This window comes from Leptidea sinapis, chromosome 6, assembly GCF_905404315.1.
Source record: "Leptidea sinapis chromosome 6, ilLepSina1.1, whole genome shotgun sequence".
NCBI classification, from domain to species: Eukaryota; Metazoa; Arthropoda; class Insecta; order Lepidoptera; family Pieridae; genus Leptidea; species Leptidea sinapis.
Genome location: NC_066270.1, coordinates 10,740,083 through 10,764,514, shown reverse-complemented (window position 1 = coordinate 10,764,514; position 24,432 = coordinate 10,740,083). Strand labels below are relative to the sequence as shown.

Genomic DNA, 24,432 nt, shown 5'->3' with positions numbered 1-24,432 from the left:
ATTAAATATAATTTAACATGAAACAGTAAAAAACTATTATTTCAATATGACAAACAGACTCTCAATTTATTTAAATGCATAGATTGTTCAGATATTTATTGCCTTTGTGAAGTAGGAATGTCCAGTATTGAAACACAATCATGTCACGTACTCATTAACTGCTACGCTATTAGGCACTATTGTTAGACATTATTATCAGCAAGTAATAATAGCGATCATTAAATATCTCAGCGTACTTGAAACATAACAAAATTAATATATCTGCATACAAAACAATACTATTACATGTAAAATTTATAAATCATATGATTTATGCAACAACAATATTATTGATGCTATCATTTACCAATTAATCTATATATATATAAAAATGAATTGCTGTACATTAGTCTCGCTAAAACTCGAGAACGGCTGGACCGATTTGAGTAATTTTGGTCTTGAATTATTTGTGGAAGTCCAGAGAAGGTTTAAAAGGTTGAATAAATATGAAAATACTCGGGTTTAAATAAAACAACAATTTTGATTTTCCTTTGATGTCGTCCCCCGTCGTCCGATATTTGTTTTGTATGGACATCATTTCTATGAGAGAATTTATTGACGCACGGTTTGACAGTTCTGCTGTGAAACAATTTCATTACGACAGCAGAGTGCATATTTTACGAAGTAATTTTTGATGTTATGATATATTATTGACAAATTCATATAAAAACATTATTTTATTTATTATATACAGAACAACGTCTGTCGAGTCAGCTTTTTGACTTTTGACTAAAAATAATTAAAAAAAAAAATAAAAAAAAAACAAATACTGGTATACGTACGCCCCTGCACAGAATGTTTGCTCTCCAAAACTCGAGATTTAACGAAATAGATATGTTTTCGTGTTCCTCTATAACTTATAAATTTAAAATAAAACAAATCTTGGCACAAACAGAGTATGTCACAAAATTTGTAATTGTAACAACGCCTACAATTGCACTGTATTAAATTTATTTAGTATTATCAATAATTTTAAGATCTTCAATTTTGTAAACTGGTTGTTTGCGACTAAGTGGAAATTTACATATTATGGGTACTTCTTGGTGAGAAACACGCAAACAAGGTGTTTTTAGACAAGTTTTGTGGTGAAAATATAGCATTTGGAGCTATAAACACTAATTTATCCCGTTACACATACCCTTAAGTCTTACTTGTAGGTTGCTAATGCTTGCTGTTAGTTAAACTTAACACTCCAGAGCTATTATGAAATACCAGTTTTGTTTGCAGTTAAACAAGTTTTTTCTCGGCATGATGCATTTGTTTAGTATACTACTCTCATAAAAGTTGTTTTTATAGCTTTTACTTTTTTGTGTAGGTACATTTATTCAGATTAGTAATCAATAATGAGTATTGTAAGCAAATAAACTGTTTGCGCCTGTTAAAATGTTACATTTTCGACGCAAGAATTTTGAAAATATTGGCTTTGTTACATAGGAGCCGTGAACTCATATCGCTCAAGGTCGCCGGCATATAGTGTCGCCTTAAGGAGACATCCTTATTTTAATATTTCTATTTTCACTATATCTTTTTTTATGTTTAAGGATGTACCTGTATTTCTTTCCAAATAAATAAATAAAATAAAAATGCATATTAAGAACAAAAAATTAAAAATAATAGCGTCACTGTACCAAAAAAAAAATATATATTTATTTCTTCTGATTGTTAAGCAAAGATTAAGTATGCCCTTCTATTTCAGATACGCACTCTTGAAGTCTGAACGTAACATAAAGATACCTACATCTAATATATAAAATTCTCGTGATATGGTGTTAAACATTGAACTCCTCCGAAACGGCTTCACACATTCTCATGAAATTTTGAGTGCATATTGGGTAGGTCTGAGAATCGGACAGCTGTGTAAATGTTAAGGGTGGTCCACACGAAATGTTTTCATTTTTTTTGTAATTTTTTTTAATTTGTTTGATTATGAGTCAGCATTAAAAGATACATACAACTTCAAATTTTCACCCATCTACGATCAACAGTTACTTTTGTATCGCGATTTTAATATCGGCAATACAACGTTTGCTGGGTCAACTAGTACATGATATAAATATACATTAACACATGCGCGATCAAATGCCTCACATTTTTAGCCGGAATCTCTTCTCAGGCACCATTCGAAGCCCTAATCAGTTGCTGCTTATTGTTGATCTCTTGCTCACTCTCTTTTAACCCTTGATTCTAATAGTCCAACTTATATGCTGGTTTGAAATATCTTCCGACTTTCCATACAAACTGCAAACCCCTATTTCAACCCCTCCGTTTATTTTTTTGCAATAAATGGGCTACCTTTTATGTCCTTTTCAGGATCTAGTCTCTATCTCTGTACTAAATTTTATCAAAATCGGTTTGGTGGTTTAGTCGTGAAGCGTAACAAACAAATTTACATTCACATTTATAATATTTGTAGGGATTAGTACATATTGATATGCTGAAGTTATGACTCCTGTTTATAATATGTATTCATGTGTTTAAGAATTTATGAAAAATGTAAGCGGAAAGAAAATAATACACGAACTAATCCGTTTTTGCTGTAACAGTAATATCAAATATATAAAATTCTCGTGTAACAGTGTACGTAATTGAACTCCTCCGAAACGACTCGAACGATTTTCGTGAAACTTACTGTGCATATCGGCTAGGGTGACGAATCGGACATTTATTTTTCATCCCCCTAAATGATAAGGGTATACTTTTTAAGGATAGGTATAATTTAATTTTTTTTTTGGACCTAATTTTTTGTATTTATTTTTTTATGATACAGCATATAAAAATACATATTCAAATTCAAATTCAAAAACACTTTATTCATGTAGGTCACAAAAATGACACTTATGAATGTCAAAACAAATATATATAAATATTGTTTCTTATTGAATTTACCGCTACTTCGTAAAGGGTTGAACTAATGAGAAGAAGTAGTAAGAAACTCATTGCCACTCTTTTAAGTCAAGATTTACATTTTAGTTGTTTTACAATTTTCAATTACAATATATGCAAAGTGACGCAACTAAAATACTCAAAAGTCAAAAACTGAAAGGCTTACATGAGTAAGTCAATAAAAGAAAAAAAAAGTAAATTAATACTTATAAACACAAGAGTTATTAAGTATAGTAGATGCATCAATCCACACATACCGTGAATAAATAGAGGCATTATGTGAGCATTTCATAAAATAAAATATATAATAACTTTAACTTTAAAGGAAATAATAATAATAAAAAAAACACATCAAGCAGACCTCCCGGTAACAAGATCATCCAGCCCCCATAAAGCCCCCATAAGATCATACAACCCTAAACTTTCAACCCTCTACGATCAACACCTATTTTTATATTGCGATTTTAATATTATTCTATTACATCCACAGATACGCACTAGTGTTGCAAGATTGCAATCGAATTTAATGATTATTGAAGTATGATAAATTTTATGTACATTTATATGTACATATCTATATATGTATGATAAACTATAATATATCATTTGGTAGGTCTACGAATCGGTCGTCATCTATTTTTAAACCCCAAAAATTCTAATTATTGAATTTATTTTATTACTTTATATGGCAATACAAAGTTTACTGGGTCAGCTAGTCTTATATAATACTAGCTGACCCGGCAAACGTTGTTTTGCCATATAAAGTATAATTCACGCGATAGTTTTATAAGTAATAAAATATTGCCTATATTATAGCCTGCACATCATTTTGTTCTATTGTCAATAGTTTTTGCAGCGCACGCAAAAATAGGTTTTCGATTTTACACCTTGTGTTACAAAATAGCAATTTTATTACGGATCCCTAATTTTGAAAAAAAAACATAGCCTATAGCCTTCCTCGATAAATGGACTACCCCACACTGAAAGAATCATTCAAATCGGACCAATAGTACCAGAGATTAGCGCGTTCAAACAAACAAACAAACAAACACTGCAGCTTTATAATATTAGTATAGATATAAAATTCTCGGTCCCGGTGTTTGTTACCAAACAGCTCCGAAACAACTGAATCGATTGGTATGAATTTTTGTATACATATCGGATAGATCTGAGAATCGGCTAACATCTATTTTTCATACCCCTAAATGATAAGGGTGACCCACCCCAAAAGATTTTATTTATTTTATTGATATTTTTTATTTTATTATTACTATGATTCAGCATAAAAAAATACATACAACTTAAAAATTTTACCCGTCTACAATCAACACCTATTTTTGTATCGCGATTTTAATATTATTCTGTTCCATCTACAGATCCACAATAGTGTTGCAAGATTGCAATCGAATATAATAATTATTGTAGTACGATAAATTTTATGTACGATATATTTGGTAGGTCTGAGAATCGCTCGTCATCTATTTTTTGTACCCCAACAATTTTAATTATAGATTTTTTTTAACCCTTAATCAAATATTAGGAATTTTTTTATTTATTACTTTATATGGCAATACAACGTTTGCTCGGTAAGCTAGTAAGTATCTATATATTTTTCAGAGCAAGGTTGAACGGAATAGAAGCTGATAATATGTGTGATGTCATCGAGACAGTACACTACATACTAAAACATTATGACATTCATAGTGCTCGTGGTAAAGTACTTGCAATTAAAGAATTTCATCTGGTGTTAAAACATGCACGTCACGACTCCTATTTGAAAGAAATAATACCGAATTAGAAAAGAGTGCAGTCTATCTAATTAATGGGAGGCTCCTTTGAACAAGATGCCGGCTAGATTATGGGCGCCTATTTCTGCCGTGAAGCAGTAATCTGTAAGCATTGCTGTGTTTCTGTCTGAAGGGCGCCGTAGCTAGTGAAATTCCTGGGCAAATGAGACTTGACATCTTATGTCTCAAGGTGACGAGCGCAGTTGTAGTGCGGCTCAGAATTTTTGAGTTTTTCAATAATTGAGCGGCATTGCATTTTACTGGGCAGGGCCTATTAATTACCATCAACTGAACGTCCTGCTCGTCTCGTCCCTTATTTTCATTAAAAGAAAAAACGGAAGATTTTCAACAACCTTTCAAATCGAAATCCTACCTTGGTAGTTATCGTCGTGAAAGGAACCTATAGTTAAATATTTTACTTCATTTGTTTAGAAAATTTATTGAAGTAGGTGTTACTTTCCGGAAATCCATAATTATCCAAATGTTTTGATTTGACACGTGTTTCGCCTCTACACGAGGCATCCTCAGGACATGTTGACTCGCCGAAATCTGGCATGAGACTCAAATTGTAAGGCATTAATAAGACTTGAATAGTTTAAAAGACACATTTGTTTAGATTCTTCGACAATTATTGATAACCGAATCTTCTCTGAGACTGCGACCTCGACCTTGTTTTCGGGCGGGCGCCGCGCCGCGTCAATGCCAACCAAGTATTTGATACACGTACGGCCGTTCCCAATATACTATCTACAGATAGAGATAAATTACTACTGTCAGTAATTAACTGTCAATAATCTGAAGCTGTCCCAATATACCCGATAAGTCATTCTTATCGCCTTATATTGGGACGCGTGAATTGCAATTTCCATACAAACTTCTATCACTGGAAAAATCTTCTTCAGCGTGCACGGATAAGGTGAGTTACCGTTGATAAGTTTATTGGGACAGACAACGATAGTTACGATTTTTATCTCAAGTAAGAGATAAACTGAATATTAGGAGCGGCCGGTAGACAATTAGGTAAATTGTAAGTTCGTGATTGATTTCAGTAAGTTTTTACCAGATAAAAAGTAACGTAGAATACTAATAACGATGTTTTACTCGCTTTTTATACGCTTTATATTATCTTCACTTATATGTTTGTATGTATGTTTGTAACCGACTCCTTTAGACCCACTTTTAACGGCCAGATTTCATTCAAACTTTGTAGATTTATCGAGAACCGATGACAATACACTAATTTGATAAGAATTTTTCCATTATTCAATTTGCAAAAAAAATAAGATTTTTGTTAATTTACATAATTTTCATCTATCGTCTTTAATTTTTTAGTACGGTTTTCTACAAAAAGCGTGTTTATTAGTTTTTTTTAACTACTATTGGACGTTTATCCAGAAAAACGTTCCAAATCACAATCATTTCGATTGAGTTAAGAACACAATAAAAAAATGGCAGCCTTACTGTCACTCTTTAAATGAAATCACGACTTAGTAGCCCAACCCACATGTATTGAATACACTAATATTTATTAAACTTTAAACACGAATTCCTTCAAGTGTGATGTTTGTGGCTTGGAACGTTTTTCAGGAACTATGTCCTATTTATTTTACATTATACTTATAATATATTATACTTGTAACATAGGTTTATTATCATTATTAACTCAGCTGTTGAAACCGTTCCGTTATCGTTTCTTTTATCAAAAGCGAAACGAAGTCAGTGTGTCATTTCGTTATTAAGATTGGCTATTGTTAGAGGCTACAGCACTTATATTCGGCCAACGAATGTACGATAACCATTCGCAGTGTTTTATTTATAATCGAAGTACGCATCGATCATAGAGAATAATTTGAGCACGCATTTAAAACTCGTAGAATTCGTAATTTGAAATTCGAATTCCGTGTGGCGACAATCCGATGCGGTCAGCAGACGTTTAAAACATAACTGTAGTTGTAGTTAGTAGCTGCCGTGTAAGGAGAATTTAGCTTCAAGGTGTGTAGTTATGCCGGTGTTTGTTTTCGACGTTGCGTCATCGTTTTAACAGCATTCCGTCTCAAATCATTCATTGATACGGCATACGGTGGTTTAAAGAATTACTGATAGCTCGTGTTAGGTTTTGGCAAGCGTTACTCATATCACGCTATGTTGAAATTGTGTTGTGATTGTATTTTTGGGTAAGAATTCCAGCATTTGGATGTCGCTTTATTTTCTATGACAACAATGTGTTTATAGTCATAGAATAAATCTTAATATATATAAATCCAGTGTCCTGGTGTTTGTTTGACTTGAGAGATAGGATAGTTTGTATTTTGATTCGGGGCCCCTAATTATTTTTATTTCCAATATTTGTTTTGTATGGACATAATATTTTCTATGCGAGAGCATATTGACGCACGGTTTGACAATTCTACTGTGAAACAATTTGATTTTAACAACAGGAAGCTTAAGTATTTTACGAAATAATATGTGATGTTATGAAATATTATTGACAAAATCATAAAAAACTGTATTTAATTGTATATAATATTTATAATATGTTTAGAACGTCTGTCAGGTTAGCTTGTAAATAATATTTATGTGTTGACTGGTTGAATGGTTTGTACAACTGTTCACACGTTTAAATTATTTTATCTCCCGGGTTTTTATTTGGCGGCAACGCGCGCCGTTTTGCCTATATATTGGGCAAGTGGGTCTTTCCGCGCATGCGTCATTTAATTAGATGTCAATGTCAAAGTCTCAAAAATCAAACGAGTTTTATCTTGCGCGGAAGGAACCTTGAAGCTTGAATAGTTATATCTTAATAATGTAATTCATTTTTTATTATAATAAATACGTATTATGTAATGAAGTACATATTAAATTCGTTCAATAGGTGTGTTTCTGATCATATTAATTGTACGTGGTGTATTTAACGTCGTATTAACATTGTTTGAAGCAAGAGCCGGCTAACAGATTAGCTTATTAATTTTCACACGGTTTATAAATAAATTAATGAATTAAAATTATACTTATACGTAGTAATAATAATTGTTGTGTGAGTTAGGAACGATTTTGATTTACAAAATCAATCCAAAATTGTGTATTTTAGTGGAAACGGAGCACAGAATGAGGTCGCATATAATCCAACAACAGTGAACGGGACATCACAAGGAACTATGTGGTCTGGGGCGCAAAGGGAAAACGAAATCGCCTTAAGATTACCGAGAGCACTTGACATTGACGATATAATTCATGTGAGTGGACAATTGAAATCAAACCCGGAGAAGTAAGTTGAGGAGACAATGTTTGTTTATGTAACAAGTATGGCACTGACTGGCATAAATCTAACATTCTATATGATATTAAAATACAAAGATCTTCTCATTGCTCACTGAAAAACAATACTATGAACTCTACTTTAGTAAGTTAGCAATATTTTTTAGTACTTTTTAGTACTAGTATTTTTTTTAAATTTAGTACTTTGCTACTTAATAGGATTACAGGTTAAAAAACATATAGTATGAAAAGAAGTCATTCAAATGTGGTGGTAAAGTTAATACTCAAAGGATCTTGTTAAATTTCAAATATTTACCTAAAATAATTATGATTTTGCAATGTGAAGGTCTACAAGTCAAACTATTTGTCAGGCAGTAGAGTTTAAAAACAAATTTCATTACAGTTAAGAAAGTAAAATCAAAGTTTAAAGAAAGTGAAGTAATTAATATGACAATGCTATTTATACTTGTGGTAGAAATTCTATGTAATATGGCTAATGACATTATATTATTCATCCTAGTGAAAAAGGTTTTTAAACAACAGGAAATATTTGTAACTTGTATTCAATGGTAGTGATCAAGTCTAGAATATAAAAGTTCTATGATGAATATATTAAAAAATATTAGAACATTCCAGATTTGATACAATACTCTTAAAGGAAGCTGTATTCCTAGCTATTTGAGTTTATTTAATTCATATAGTGGGTTTCTAAACTAAGTATTGTAATTTTTTTATTTAAAACCCTATCAAAAGTTGTATTATATTACAGGACTCATCTGTTAGTAGGTTATCTCACAAATCCTTATGACACACTGTTTCACTGCACTTGTAGGGATATTTAGCATTTTTCTTCTACTTTCAAATCACCATTTGTATTTTATATATTGGTTCATGACCAATATATTTGTGCTGTCTATCTTTAACCGGTCTCAATTAAACTTTATCCTCACTGTTAAAAACTTAAAACTTTAGTTTTTATGAGTAGGTATTTTTATGGAAAAAATAACCTGATGGAAAATCAACTCCAGAGGAATCTCTAGGGCATTGCTAGTCATTTAAGTAAGTGTAGACACTTTTTTTAAGGTAACATGCCATATAGAAACATCACACAAAGGAAGATCATTTTTATAATTTGGTTTAAAACTCCCGTTTGGGAAGGCCACATATCCAGATGGTGACGATTATAGTCTAGTTTATAGTATGTGGTTGATGGTACTTTTGGTCAAATAGTTTACTATATATGTAGCTAAGTATTAATGTCTTGTGTGCTAAACGAATAACAGAGTACTAAACGGTGGTCTCATACCGTAGCCATATGGCAACAGCAGCAGACAGGAGGTTAAGGGTAATTATTTCATGATATTGATTTGTTCCAGATTTTGTGTAGCACTTACATCTGGAAATTATGATAACATTGCCGCTGAAGTGGAGGCCCAATTTTCACAGGAAGATAAAATTATTTTAAGAACATCAGTAAATGGTTTTATAGAAGAGAATGATGTGGAAAGAGTTAAAGCATCAGATTTTTTCCCATGTGAGTATAAAATACACAATCAGATGTGCAAATTTTTATGTGTGTTGTTTATACAGTGTGGTGTTCAATTTCTTTTATTAGTTCTTATAACAATCAGAAGCCCGCAAATTTCCCCATGTAGGTTTCATAAACTAGGCAATATAAATTTAATTAGGTTTTGTTAATAATTCTATGTTTTTTTAACAATAGTAATAATTAATAGATGTGAGTAAAAATCCTATTGAATGAGTTCTGTTGAACCTATATGAAAATCATGTCATCTCAAACTATAGTTGACTTAAATCATTTTCAACTGATTCTATCAAAACATGTTTATAAAATACCTTACATGTTATTTTGATTACCTTTTATATTAGAAATAAACATATTTACACTAAATACTACACATAACACTTTTAAATTAATTAAAATTTTAGCCAGGTTATCAGTTAATGCTTAAAAAACCTGCACACAGGTGAGAATTCTGAACATTATTTTTTCCCCCAATAGGATAAGTAAGTACTTACTTACGTACGTACTTACTAAGTAGCTAAAGGGTTTTTAAAAATGGTACGCAAGTTTGGAATTGAAGATTATCTCACATCCTATTCCAGTTCTGGTTCCCGTTTTTGCTCTTGATCCCAACATATTAAAAGAATCTTGTTTCGAGTAAGATTGCTATGGAAAACTAAAACTACTAAGTGTAACTGTTAGGCAACCAATAGGGAAACATGTTATGTGACTACTAATTATTTCTCTAGGTACTCTACCATTTTTTGGTTGTTGTTATTAAAGGCAAAAAAGGCAATTATTTTCTCAAAATTGATTCCTTTCAAATTATTTTGGTGTCATTTCTATAAAATTAGATTAGAATTTCATTCTTCATTATTTTATTTATGCTCCATTCTTCTTTTAAACCCTAATATATATATGTTATAAAAATAACCTCATATAATATTAGAAATAATATTACGTCTAGATTTACGTTTTCAAGAAACTAGACTATAGCAATAGAATCTAGTGATGATCTTATATCATAGTTTTTGATATATTATATATATCTACTTATAACAAAAAAACCCTTCAATTATAATAATAATATTGACACACTTTTACACAAATTATCTTGCCCCAAATTAGACATAGCCTTAAACATACATAAATACATCCATGACTCTGATACAAACATCCATATTCATCATATCAATGCTTGCACCTACCGGGATTCGAACCCGGGACCTCTAGCTGATTAGATAAGATATCATTGTATCTTAAAAGTTTAATAGCTTATGAAGATACCGCAATAATTTTACGTAAGATGAGATCTTTATAGATAAGGGCCAAGTGTCTAAAGGCATAAATCTTAAAAGACTTAATTGAAATCTATCAGTAGCTTTTCGGTGATGGGCCGACATTAGAAAATCTCTATCATTTTATTTATATATAGGAGTTGGCCCCAATGTTACTATAATACAAATAAATAGAGATACATATAGGTTCATATAGTATTAATCATATTTACTCACACTAAACACACACACAAACTGAAAAGGGAATGACACTCTCTTGGAAGATTTCAAAAGCATACACAAATATATACACACACAAATATATACACACACAAACATATTATAATATATTTAGTCTCAATACTATAGACAATAAAATGCAATTAGTTAAGAGTGGGGAGGCCAGGAGACTCATAGCACAGGTTCTACCTAGTTTGAGCTCCCAACTGTAGTTTAACATTTTAAGAATAAGTATTGCTGTACTATTGTAACTACATATTGGGAGAAATATACGGATTTGATTTGAGGAGAAAACTAAAATACCATCACACATATAGTAATAGAACAGAGGGCCTACCATCAACTTTTAATAAGCGATGCGATTCCGATGCAGTTCAGTTTAGGAACCTAAACTGGGTCGCTAAAATTCGTACCATGAAGTGCTTTTTACTGAATGGAGTTTGGATCGCTCGATTCATAAAGAAATTTGTCTGTGGTCCGCGGTGTGAGAAAGAGATTACGCTCTACAGTCGTTGCATAAGTTTGGTCTATCTTACTCGAACCATATGCGTTGCGTTTCGAAACCTAAAATGATATGATTTTAGCGGTTTTTTGCGTAGAAAATACTAAAAATACATTTTAAAATTGCGCTTAATAGTCAAATTATAAACCATTAAGCCCTTTTTTGTAGTTATTAAATAATAGCAATATAAATAAATATAGTTCTTTGAATTACAAATTAATTAATGTTTGCTTAGGTGTTTTCGTAAAAATTACGAGTTATGAACGCACCTCCATTGATGTTTGATTAGACAGGAGCATAGAGTACATTTTTTTTTAATCGTTCTTACGAACAGGCTATAGCCCGGGCCCTTACTGCCTCGTCTTTAGTATTTTAATTTTTGGTATTTATTTTCAGTATTATGTTTTACAAAAAAGTCCAATAAAGTATTCTCATCTCATCTTTCATCAATAAAATTTTCCTTTACTGTATGTTTTCACTATTTCTTTAAAGTTATTAACAACACGATTCATATTCTCTATAACATTAAGAATCATTTCGTAAAATATGCTCCCTGTTGTTATAATTAAATTGTTTCACAGCAGAACTGTCTAACCGTGCGTCAATAATTCTCTCATAGAAAATATGTCCACACAAACAAATATTGGAAATAAAATATAATTAATGGGTCCCAAACCCAAATTCAGAACTATCATATCTCTCAAGTTGGAGTTAACTCCATGAAGTAATCGTCATTAGAATCCGTTCATTATTAGTTTAGGATTTCATTGGAAACAAACATCAGGACACTGAATTTATATATATATAAAGATATCTAATATTAGATGAGTATTATGTAGAAACAGCTCTCTACCATCAAGTGAGCCCGACCATTAATATGAAAAATAATAGAACAAGCGGGCTATAAACGATGACAATTAAAGAGCATAAAAAGATTAACTCCCAACTCATAATAATGTGACTTTATTTCGTGAAATTATTTAGATAATTTTAATATAAACACCGATACCTTGTTGATTACATAAGCTATTAAATATTATTAATTAACTGTACTGTTATAATAAATTATAAAGATATTATTAATACATAAAGCGTGGCAAATTATAAAACTGGTTGATTAAAATATTTTAAATACTTCAACCAATCAATAGACATTTAAAGGTTTAATAATTGTATTTCCCTTAAATTCAAATTTAAATAGTTTTATTCAAAATAGGATAAAATATCACTTATTGAACGTCATAAACTAGGTACCACCCATTCGAAATAATCTGCCTCAGACCTGAGAAGAAGGGGCGCAAGAATCTTTTTTTTTCGTACAATAAACATTTTTAATTAAATAGCCTGAGGGTGTTCGCTCCATTCCCAATCTGCGGTATCAATAATAAAATTTTATGTTATAATAACCTTTACCACACAACGTTTTTTAACAATTCTTTTAAATTTCGTAACACATTTGTACATTTTCTGGGATCATGTTGTAAAAGCATATACATCGCCCAATAAAAGACTTGCTAACACGACTTAACCGAGTAGTAGGCATAACAAGTTTGTTTGTTCCTCTTGTTAACATTATACTTTTCGTAGTTTCTAGCAGCCTAATCAAAATCTCTAAGAAAAAAGCGATTCACTCGATTGTATGAAACGTGAAATCCTTGACAGATTGAGAGATGACGGCTATAATTTTGTTAAAAGCCGAAATCCACTACGTTTTTAAGCAACTGTTCGCTTTCAAACTTAGCCGGATTATACTTCGTCACCAAACGCCATACTGTAATTAGTACTATTTAAAAGTTACGTCATATCACTGCACGTTTCATACTAAACTAAATTTCAATTTTTACTTAGGCTGTGGTTGTATTTGGTTATACATTGTGATGGACATAATTAAATTATAACTTTTAGATTTGTGAATATATATTATTGTAACAAGCGTAATTATTTTCAAATAATACGTATTCGATGTTATTGTCGCAATTTATTTTAGTAATTGTAGCAGTTATACATTGTCTTAAGAGATTTATGTTATTATGTTTGTAAAAACTTTAATAGGCGTTCCTTCTTTTTCTTAGCCTCAAAGTTGTTTAGCCATTCTCATGTTTATTGTTCAAACGTAAATCGCTGTACATTTCCGTTGTATTATCATTTATTAATTAAAAAAAAAAACTTTGGCTTATTACGTAGTATTTACATCCTCTTTGGTTTCTAGAAAATTCCTTAATGTAATAATCTCTTCTTTATAATAACAGAGTGAGGGACATCAATGGTGAACCTTTTTAATTCACGATTCATGATAATAGAAATATTAATAAGAAATAATTTTTGTTTCAGCAACAGATTTCTCCATACGTTTCGTGATAAAACCACAAGATGAGTCAATCATCGATATATATGTTGGAGAGAGTGCCTTAGACAGTATCAGCCTTAAACATAACATGGGTCAGATCACGCATTTAACGTTAAGTCATGACATCAGAAGAGTAGACGAGCTTAGTTTTAAATTTGCTTAACACGTTACTTTGAGTATGTAACCAAACGGTGATTACAATATTAGTTCCCGTTAACGGTTGCCTCATATTTTTAGCATTTAAAAGGGCATCTTGAGACAGATCTTTGAAACTTGAAAATAATCGATGGTACCTATGGTATGTGGATTTATTTTAGGCTAAATTATTAATGCAAAAATACTGTAGTATGATGTGAATTTATATGCAACTAGCTGACCCGGCAAATGTTGTTTTGCCATGTAAATTATTTTTAGAGTTAGACCGTTTCTTGGACATTGCAACATTACTTTATTTTTCTAAAATAAACGTAGCCTAAGTTGCTCTTTATTACATCAGCTAAATGCCAATAAAAGTCGCGTCAAAATCGATCCAGCCATTTCAGAGATTAGTCCATACAAACAGACAGACAGACAAAAATTTTAAAAATGTTATTTCGGTGTTATATTCAAGTACATGTAGTAAAAAACGGTTATTTGAATATTACAAACAGACACTCAAAATTTATTTATATGTATAGATTGTGTACTGTTTGCCTTATTTTATTTTGTTTGCGTTGATAACAAGACTTTTTGGTTACTGAAGTAGCACCCTCTTCATTTTGTCTCCATTTTGTTAAGTACAAGTATACTACTTAGAAGTATTAATTAATATCTCAGTATTATTTGGTGTTGTGTTATTGTATTATTTGTCGATCTTATACGACACGTGATTTTTATTGTTTACTAGCTGACCCAGCAAACGTTGTATTGCCGATATTAAAATCGCGATACAAAAGTAACTGTTGATCGTAGATGGGTGAAAAGTTGTATGTATTTTTAATGCCGACTGATAATCAAACAAATTTAAAAAAAATGTCACAAAATTTAAAAAAAAATATTTGGCATGGACAACCCTTAACATTTAGAGGTATGAAAAATAGATGTTGTCCGAATCTCAGACCTACCCAATATGCAATCAAAATTTCATGAAATTCAAATCGGTCAAGCCGTTTCGAAGGAGTTTAACTACAAACACCGCGACATGAGAATTTTATATATTAGATTTACAGTGCAAGACGTATTCTCCTAAATTACCTATGAGAACGTATGATGTTCACTATAACAAGTATCTAGTTTTTTTTTTCAATAGATATTTGTTCTATGTAGTTGCTTTATTCAACTATAAATGTTAAATGATAAAAGTAACGATAGTTTCTACCCCCCTTATTCATAATAGTCTGCTAACTTAAAGCATTGCTAATTCTCACTCTGTCTTCTTCTATTGACCTGAATCAGAATGAGAAAAAGCACACCTAAGCGGCTGTTTAAAGTTAGCGGACCATTATGAATAAGGGGGTACAGATTTATATTTTGAAGTAGCCCACCATTTTCCAAAGCAGTTACATTTTGTAACAGTTATTTTTATCGAGCTTTATCTGTATTCCTACATAAATGATATATTATTCTATGAATAAGTGTGAAATAATTGTATAATTATACATAATGTTTTTTATTAAATGAAGCATTAATGAAAGCAGACTTTTCTTATTCCAAATCGAACCGGGATTCCCTGCAAGTACCTACTTCTAATTTTCACACCATTAGATTTCAATGGAACCATTAGATCCACTTTAGGAATGGAGGCAACTCCATTCCCAAAGTGGATCACAGGGAGTGTTCCGAAGAGCTGTTTAACCTAATTCCTGCCCCCGAATTCCACCTTCGCACGACACGCCACAAGTTAGGATATCATCCCCACCATCTGGATGTGTGACGGATCTCCACAGTGCGGTTTTCAAGGAACTTTCTCCCACGTACAACCAAGCTGTGGAATGAGTTTCCTTGTGCGGTGTTTCTGGAACGATACGACATGGGTACCTTCAATAAAAGCGCGTACACCTTCCTTAAAGGCTGGCAATGCTCCTGTGAGTCCTCTGGTGTTACAAGAGAATGTGGGTGGCGGTGATCACTTAATACCAGGTGACCCGTACACTCGTTTGTCCTCTTTGTCCATAAAAAAGTATTAAGGTTTCCTAAAAAATATTTTAGGAACAAATGTATTTTGTACATTTTATGGAATATTGTTGTACGAGAGTTAAAATTATTGTTCAGCAAAAGGCTCACTCGCCCGACGTAACCGAGTAGTAGGTATAACAAGTTTATGTTTGTTGCTGGTGTTTACATAATAATGAATTATAGTCTCTAGAAAATTCGCTAATGTGTCGATACATAATAATTCATTTTAATAAATTTTTGAGGTTCCCTGCGAGATCGAATCAGAAATAAGCAGATCCGTAGGAGAACCAAAGTAACCGACATAGCCCAAATAGTTGCGAAAATGAAGCGGCAGTGTTCAGCGCACATAGTTCCACTGACAGATGACCATTGTGGTGGCAGTAAAGTCCTCGAATGACGACACATACATTATACTATCAAGAATATAAATAAAAATTAAATAAAAAGAAAATCGTTTGATTCAAAGAAATTATAAGTTAGTTTGCTATTTAGCTTAATTTTTCCACTAATTAAAAAGTGCCTTATGTAAGATACAGCATTGTTTAATCTGTCTCTGTCTGTCTGTTTAAATATGAGTGTACTAGCTGACCCGGCAAACGTTGTTTTGCCACATAAATTATTTTAAGTGGTCGACCGTTTCTTCTCCGACCTACATATCAAATCCGACGACTATGAAAATGTCTTTTCATTCTTCGGGTTAATCTATACTAACTACTTTGTTTGTTTGTTTGAACGCGCTAATCTCTGGTACTACTGGTCCGATTTGAATGATTCTTTCAGTGTTGGGTAGTCCATTTATCGAGGAAGGCTATAGGCTATGTTTTTTTTTTTCAAAATTAGGGATCCGTAATAAAATTGCTATTTTGTAACACAAGGTGTAAAATCGAAAACCTATTATTGCGTGCGCTGCAAAAACTATTGACAATAGAACAAAATGATGTACAGGCTATAATATAGGCAATATTTTATTACTTATAAAACTATCGCGTGAATTCTACTTTATATGGCAAAACAACGTTTGCCGGGTCAGCTAGTTTATTATATAAAAATCAAAAGAAAACCAAATACTAACCTATGTAATAAAAATAAAAACGAGGTAATCCCTTATAATTAACTATTCGACACATAATCAGATAAGTTTAGTTTTCATTTGTATAGATCTTTTGCTTGCTAATCGATAAGAGATGGCGCTAGTTGTATTCATTAGTAACAATCACACTTCTTTTATATTTTGTATAATTCACACTATAGTTTTATAAATTATAGCCTATTTGTTAGTCTGGTGTGTAAGCTATATTATTGTAAAGTTTCATCAAAATCTATTCAGTAGATTTTGCGTTAAAGAAGTTCAAACATACATCCAGACATACAAACTTTCACATATTTTATAATATTAGTAGGATATATCAAAGAATACAAACTTATATGTTTTATTCTGGATCATTAATGTAAATAAGGAAGAGGAACGATCAAAGAATCCCGTATTCAGAGGAATCCCAGAAAGTCTCCTGCCATTCGCATTAACTTTCTGAATAGTTTTTTTAAATACGAAATCAAAAGATGGAACGTAGTCACTAGTATGCTACACGAGGTATAGCTTCATTAATAGTGTGTGAGACGATTGAAGTAAATTATTTTTTCTATCAGTAGAGCGCTCATTTTGAAATCGTCGGTCGTGCACACTGTTTGACTTAAAACAACATGGCGGATACCAACACCGTCCCGCCAAATAATCTAAATTAATTTGCGACATATATATGCTAACGGTATATGCATGCACAAAAACTCACCGACGGTCGTATACCGCACATATGTCTCTTGATTGTCCATCATCGCGTCGACGGCTTGCTTCTCGCAGTACAACGCGGTCACCACAGCTATGGAAGGTTGTCGGGAAGAACTCAGCGTCGGCATTTGTTTTACAACCTACAATACATGCTTCATATAGAAATTACATTTTTTTATGGAAATAAGGGACGAGACGAGCAGAACGTACCTACAGCTCAAAAATTCTGAGCGGCACTACAATTGTGCTTACCTTGAGACATGAGATGTTAAGTCTCATTTGCCCATTGCCTAGCTACGGTGCACTTCAGACCGAAGCACAATAACGCTTACACATTACTGCTTCACGGTACACGTTACGGTTACCAGTGGGAGGCTCCTTTGCACAGGAAGCCGGCTAGATTATGGGTACCACAACGGCGCCTATTTCTGCCGTGAAGCAGTAATGTGTAAGCATTACTGTGTTTCGGTCTGAAGGGCGCCGTAGCTAGTGAAATTACTGGGCAAATGAGGCTTAACATCTTATGTCTCAAGGTGACGAGCGCAATTGTAGTTCCGCTCAGAATTTTTGGTTTTTTTGAGAATCCTGAGCAGCACTGCATTGTAATGGGCATGGCGTATCAATTACCATCAGCTGAACGTCCTGCTCGTCTCGTCCCCAGTGCAAAGAAACCTCCCACTGGTGAAAAATGAATGATATAACAATGTAATTTTTACTTTTACCATTAGCAACATTAACTAAGTAAGTGGTACAATTTGCTCTTTGCCAGATGAATAATTAAGTAATAATACATAATAAAAAATAAGACAATAGTTATAAAAGTGTCTCGTCTCGTCATTCATATTACAAGTGTAGGGATCACCTCAATTTAAATGAGTATCATCTGTGTGTGAGATCATGAAGATCTCCATAAATTTCAAAAGAATTACAAAATACCTACAAATGGCAAAAACAAAAGAATATGATTGTGTCTATTCACCTGAGTATCTACACTATGTTGACGAATATACAATCCTTCTGACATGGTTCTTGTAAGTCCCTTCTCTTCCAGCGACTCCAAAGCATCCTTCACTTCTGCCTTTGACCATCTTCCAACACTGCATCATCAAACAGAAAACTTACACATCCCTATTTTAAAATTACCAAAAAATACCTTATCATAAATCATAACTGAACACATTGTTTAAAATATAATGTAAAATGCTGAAACTATAAACATAGTTTTAATAGAGTGGCAATGAGTTTCTCGCCACTTCTTCTCATTAAAGCTCAACGTTTTCGAAGTAATGATGAAATATTTGACATTTATAAGTGTAATTTTTTATATAAGTAAGTGAATAAATATTTTTTCTTACATGTTTCGTCATGAACATAATGAGATCAATAAATTAATTTTAACAACTATTTTAATTGACCTGGATACTTTAATCTCGACAGTTGGTACGAAAATCGTATAACAAAGAGTAACAACATTTCACAATACAATCCTTAAGATTACCATAGAGTATCTATATGTGTATAGTCTCTTACTGTTAGACAACCACTAAAAACAGGCCAGATTTAATACTGTAGTGTGCATGACAAGCTACGTCTTACACTAACGATTTGTATGATACTTTTTGTTAGTATGTGTGCATTGTTCAAAATAGAGGATAAATCTAAATTAATTTTTTTGACGTTATCACAGCTACCATAGTCTATCTTTACGTATAAATGATCTAAGTAATTTTTCTTTCTTAACTTTCGTTTGAGAAATCGCCGAACCTCATCTTCAACTCGCGACAAACATGTTTGTTATGCCCACTAGTCAGCTTGGTCGAGTAATTCTACATGCTCTATTTAACCTTCCGAAATAGGCAGTGCCCCGGGGCACTAGATTTTTCAGATACTCCAAAACCGAGAGTGCCGTACGGCACACTATTCCCTCACCAAGTTCTGACCGTTATTTTGTTCATAAGATGGTTTATTTTGCAATGTCTTATAGCTTGTTTCAATAGCTTTCAGATACATTCACTCAAATCATTCTTATTATAAGTAATCTATAAATACACATTGACACAACAATGAACGAGCGCCAAAATCACGCCGATCTCACGCATAGGCGCGATCAGGGTTTCCCGGAATTCTGTTCCGGTTAATGCAATACTTACGTTACAAAATCTTCAACAGTCAAAGGATTCGGGTAAGCATTCTCGATCATATCCAACACCCTCTGTTCAGATAGGTATGTTTGATTTGCCTGATTTTCTTCGTCGCTGAACTCTAAACACAGAAATATCCTCAATCAATTATACTGGTGTGCTACATTCTAATATTAAATGCAATTCAACTTATTAATTCTACATGCAAAAGGAAGATAAGAAAAATGACTAAGTATCTCTTAGCACAAATTTGGAGATAAAAAACAGTTGTAGTTCACAGAGCTTTGATCCACGATTATAGTGCTACTACTCTTATTACAAGGTACCTATTGCACAGTTTTTAAGAAAATAAAGAAAAAAAATTCTAACCTTAAAACGGATAAAACACGTGAATACAACGCTACATGAGCGCTAGCATGGCAGCGGGAGGCTAAGAGCTGTCAATTGTATACGAAAAACAGTGTAATGAAACGTTCCCCCCCACTTTCCCTTTCTTTCTTCCCCATTATAATTTAGGTGTGGTGTTTACATCTTTCCAACCCTTAAAAATGCAATAATTTAAGATTAGGTTATAATACTATTTTTCTCTGGAACGGTCCATTACCTTGTAATGAGAGTAGTATCGGGTGAGGGGATACCCCCTCACTCTCCTTCACCCCTTCGTGCTAAGGGATACTAAATTTTAACCATGAAGACTAATATTATTGGTGATATTAATTGACGTGATCATTTACGCAAATATATTAGAATAAAAACATTCTATGTACTTGTGTTACATGTGATTTTTTAATTTATTTTGGAAATTACTAATGTGTCTCAATCTCTTACAGGTTAAGAAGTTATGTACTGAGCGCTGCATACAAATTCCTCTAGCAATACAAAATAAAATTAATTAAAAATTATAATTATTCATGCATTAGATACATCAAATAATACATAAATACAACCATAACTAAAATACTTGCATATAAATATTCTTACTCGTTAGTACACCATTCGCCACTGTATTAAATTAAAACTTATTTAATATCCTCATATAAAATACATAATATTATACAAATGAAACTGAAAATAAAATTTTATGAACGATGCGGGACTCGAACCCGCGACCTTCCGCGTTCCGTGCGAGCGCTCTTTCCAACTGAGCCAACGTATCGTTGATAAAATCTTGTATGTTATTGTTCAACTCTCAGGTTGTGGCTTCATCTACAGGATCTACTTTACAGTTGCTAACCTGCTTAACCTCAATATTTTCATATTAGGAAATTGACTTGAGATGTCGCTCTTGCAAATCTAAACAATTTGTTATGTTTTTAAAGTGATAACCCTCACTTCTTGGATTAATTAAGTACACAAATAAAACTGAAAACGAAATTTTATGAACGATACTCGAACCTGCGACCTCTCGCGTTCCGTGCGAGCGGGATAATATTGGTTATGGTTTAGATTCACAATTGAACTACCTCCTAAACGGCTGGACCGATTTTGATGATATTTTTGTGTGTTCCAGTGAATTTGAGATTGGTGTGTGTCTTCAGGTGGATTTGAGAATGGTTTAGATTCACAATTAAACTACCTCCTAAATGGCTGGACCGATTTTGATGATTTTTTTTGTTTCTTTCAGTGAATTTAAGATTCTCAATTCCGTCCATATAATATAATTCTCCTGCTCATGTGTAAGTTTGTGAACTCCTCCTAACGGCTGGACCGATTTTAGACGTGTCTACAGGACAACATCTGTCGGGTCCACTAGTATATTATATAGACCTAATCTCTATCAAATTTTACTCTTCACATTAAAGAGATCCGAACAGTACACCTACCAAAAAGGCCTCTTGTGTTTCCTCTAAAAAGAGTGTGGCAGTGGTTGTTTACCATCAGATGACCCATTCAATTAATTGCCCGCCATAATTGACCCATAAATTATTGTAAATTAGAAAGAATAAAGGATATTTTTATATCCAGCTCACTCTTCTATCACCTTTGTCAAATAAAAACGAATTATTATTTTAATTTAATGCTAATTAGAAACTTATATTACCTGGAGGTGGAGTTGCATGACCTTCCTGCCTGAGTTCAACTTCCAAAACTTTTAATTCATGGTATTTATTTTGCATCAATTTTATGATCTTTTTAATGAAGCCCACATAATCTGAAAATTTAAACACTTTTTATTTTTAATTCATTAACAAATGAAACTATTAATAGAATGAAATATTCCTATGGCCACATGGCAGAGACTAAAACTAGTTTAACACCAACTAAAAAGTATAATTCCCAGTAAATTTATTGAAGTAGGTGTTACTTTGCGGAAATCCATAATTATACAAATGATTTGAGTTTTCTTTAGTGTTAATTCCGATAAATAAATAAAATATAATTGAAGTATTATAACTATGCTTTTCATGAACAAATGCATATATTTAGAGAGCCTGCTACTGAGAGTGTACTACCTAGTAGCAAACAAGTGTGCTTTTATAGTAGCATGTCTATTCCAGGCTAGTAGCATTCTACTGAGAATTTCATTTTTATCATGTATATAATATATAAATTAAAAATCTTCATCTATCAATAAATATAAGATGTTAAGTACACATTATATTTTCCAAATAAAAAAATTAAAGGCTCTATTCAAAATAATCAAATACTCAATGTAATAATTTAAAAAAATATATTTATACCCTTAGGAAAATTTTGAGGGCTAACAAGTTCTCTAAAGAAGGCTTGTGCTTCATGTGGACAGTCTTGTAGAGGAACTGTGGGTTTAAACCAAAATCGAAGTGCTCTAGCTTCCCTGGTATGTGATCCATCCACAGCAGATACTAGATACACACAGAACTCTAATTGTGCATGGCACTGTTCTGTTACACCATTCTCTGAAACATTAAAAAAAAATAGTTATTTCGAATATAAAAATAACAGCTTGATCACCTGGTGTTTTAACATACAACCTACATTAGTATGTATAAGTTGAAAAATCTGCGGTCTTGTTAAAATTGGTCCAACATAACACATTGGTGGTTATTGGATATTTACACCTAACATTAAGGGAGCTGATAGAAAATAAAAGAAGTTTTTAAATATAATATGAGGCAAATCTTTAAAATGTATTTTATGTAATACATATTTAATTCCAAATAATATCAATATTATAAATTCATGTTTCAATAGTTGATCCTTACCAGTGAGTCCTATGATCATTGGCAAACTTATTAACAAATTTAGATCAATTTGTCACTGCAGCTTAATCAAATCAAATGTTATTTATTCCCCATGATTATAGATCCATACAAATTGTTAACTATTATAATTAGATTCTATCAAATTTAATAATAATTAATATTATAGACATAAACAAGATAGAAGAATAAGTCTAAATAATAGGATTTTTCACCCAAGAGTAGTATTGTTAGCTATATCAATGCATACCCAAATTCTTTTCCTTATTGATAATTATTCCAGTATGGTCTCCTCCTGCTACATGAATCTTATCACTGGGTTCAGCAACAACTGCTTTCCTCTCCACAATTAATGTGGTTGATGTTGCAGTTTTGCTTTTAGGAGTCATAACAACTTTTTCTTCCACTTCAGACATTTTATCATTCATTTTATGAAATGCAATATACCTGATGAAAGATCATTCAATTACTTTCAATATCTAGCTTATTATGCTGTCACCTAGCCTTGGATTATTAGTAATAATACTGTCATAACATGAGTCATAATAAAGTTACTCGACCTGCCCTAAATTATTTTATTATGATTTTTATGTCATAGATTCCAGTTCAAACCCATAAGAAGTCTTAGCTTAATAACTATTTAAAGTTTTAATGCACATGTACCACTAAAGAACAACTTGTAGCTTTTTTTGTTGTTTATATTAGATATTGATAAAGCTTATCGCAAATCGCAATAATGACCGATTACAAAAATAATAATATCCCTAACCCTAATCCCACAAGTGACAATAATGACAAGATTATTGATAATATAACAGAGAGTAAATAGCATGTTGAGTAATATAATGACAGTTGAGTGTTGACGACGACGTAAAAATAAGGATGAAGATCTGAATTTATTGAACTCAAAAAAATATTAGTTTTGATATCTAGGACTGAATCTCAATTCTCAAGAACGACTCGACCTTAAGAAACCTAGATTAATTTTGTCTGTTTCCATAACAGCTGCAAATTTCTTACAATAAGTTGAATGTTCTATCTAAATAATTTGTTTACTTAATTAGCCAAAATCTTGCTAAACGGCCATAGAATAAATTTCCTGCATCACCCCACTTTAATGGAAGAGGAGGAAAAATGACAGAACCTGTGAATTCTCTCGGCATCTTCTACCAATATTATCACGGAATGTGCTGTTTGGGTTGATTTTAGCGGCCGAATTCCACCACTGGACATGACGTTGTCGACGTACCACCAGCATCACGTTGACGTCTAGCATTCCACATCCGCGCGTTTTGGAAAAAAATTCTTGCCTCGCAC

At 32.3% G+C, this 24,432-nt stretch overlaps 2 protein-coding genes and 1 long non-coding RNA gene across 9 annotated transcripts in view; 2 read left to right on the top strand and 1 right to left on the bottom strand.

Annotated features, from left to right (window-relative positions):
- The window catches only part of LOC126965010 (uncharacterized), a 62,885-nt gene extending 38,988 nt beyond the window's left edge, over window positions 1-23,897 (bottom strand). Inside the window, exons 1-8 of one of the 4 annotated variants that reach the window (XM_050808415.1) lie at window positions 23,676-23,897; window positions 23,366-23,562; window positions 22,618-22,812; window positions 21,978-22,088; window positions 20,918-20,938; window positions 19,946-20,057; window positions 18,775-18,892; window positions 17,800-17,935 (exon numbers count right to left, since the gene is read on the bottom strand). In XM_050808415.1, the coding sequence (XP_050664372.1) occupies window positions 17,800-17,935; window positions 18,775-18,892; window positions 19,946-20,057; window positions 20,918-20,938; window positions 21,978-22,088; window positions 22,618-22,812; window positions 23,366-23,543 (871 nt within the window). In that variant the 5' untranslated portion in view covers window positions 23,544-23,562; window positions 23,676-23,897. Of the gene's footprint in view, window positions 1-17,799; window positions 17,936-18,774; window positions 18,893-19,945; window positions 20,058-20,917; window positions 20,939-21,977; window positions 22,089-22,617; window positions 22,813-23,365; window positions 23,653-23,675 lie in introns of those variants that run through there. The other 3 variants (XM_050808417.1, XM_050808418.1, XM_050808416.1) reach the window with 3 other exon arrangements.
- LOC126965171 (uncharacterized) overlaps window positions 1-24,432 on the top strand; it is a 125,437-nt gene that overhangs the window by 75,986 nt on the left and 25,019 nt on the right. The gene's annotated exons all lie outside the window — the stretch shown is intronic.
- LOC126965119 (uncharacterized) lies at window positions 6,534-15,527 on the top strand. 4 transcript variants are annotated; one of them, XR_007729459.1, is made up of 4 exons: window positions 6,534-6,701; window positions 7,798-7,974; window positions 9,341-9,498; window positions 13,840-15,527. XR_007729459.1 is itself a non-coding variant. In XM_050808585.1 (4 exons), the coding sequence occupies exons 1-4, from the start codon at window positions 6,852-6,854 to the stop codon at window positions 14,016-14,018; spliced, it is 546 nt and encodes a 181-aa protein (XP_050664542.1). In that variant the 5' UTR covers window positions 6,748-6,851; the 3' UTR covers window positions 14,019-15,527. The 4 variants fall into 4 exon arrangements, 2 of the variants coding, with proteins under 2 accessions (XP_050664542.1, XP_050664543.1); XM_050808585.1 differs by lacking the exon at window positions 6,534-6,701 and adding an exon at window positions 6,748-6,883; XM_050808586.1 differs by lacking the exon at window positions 6,534-6,701 and adding an exon at window positions 7,433-7,581.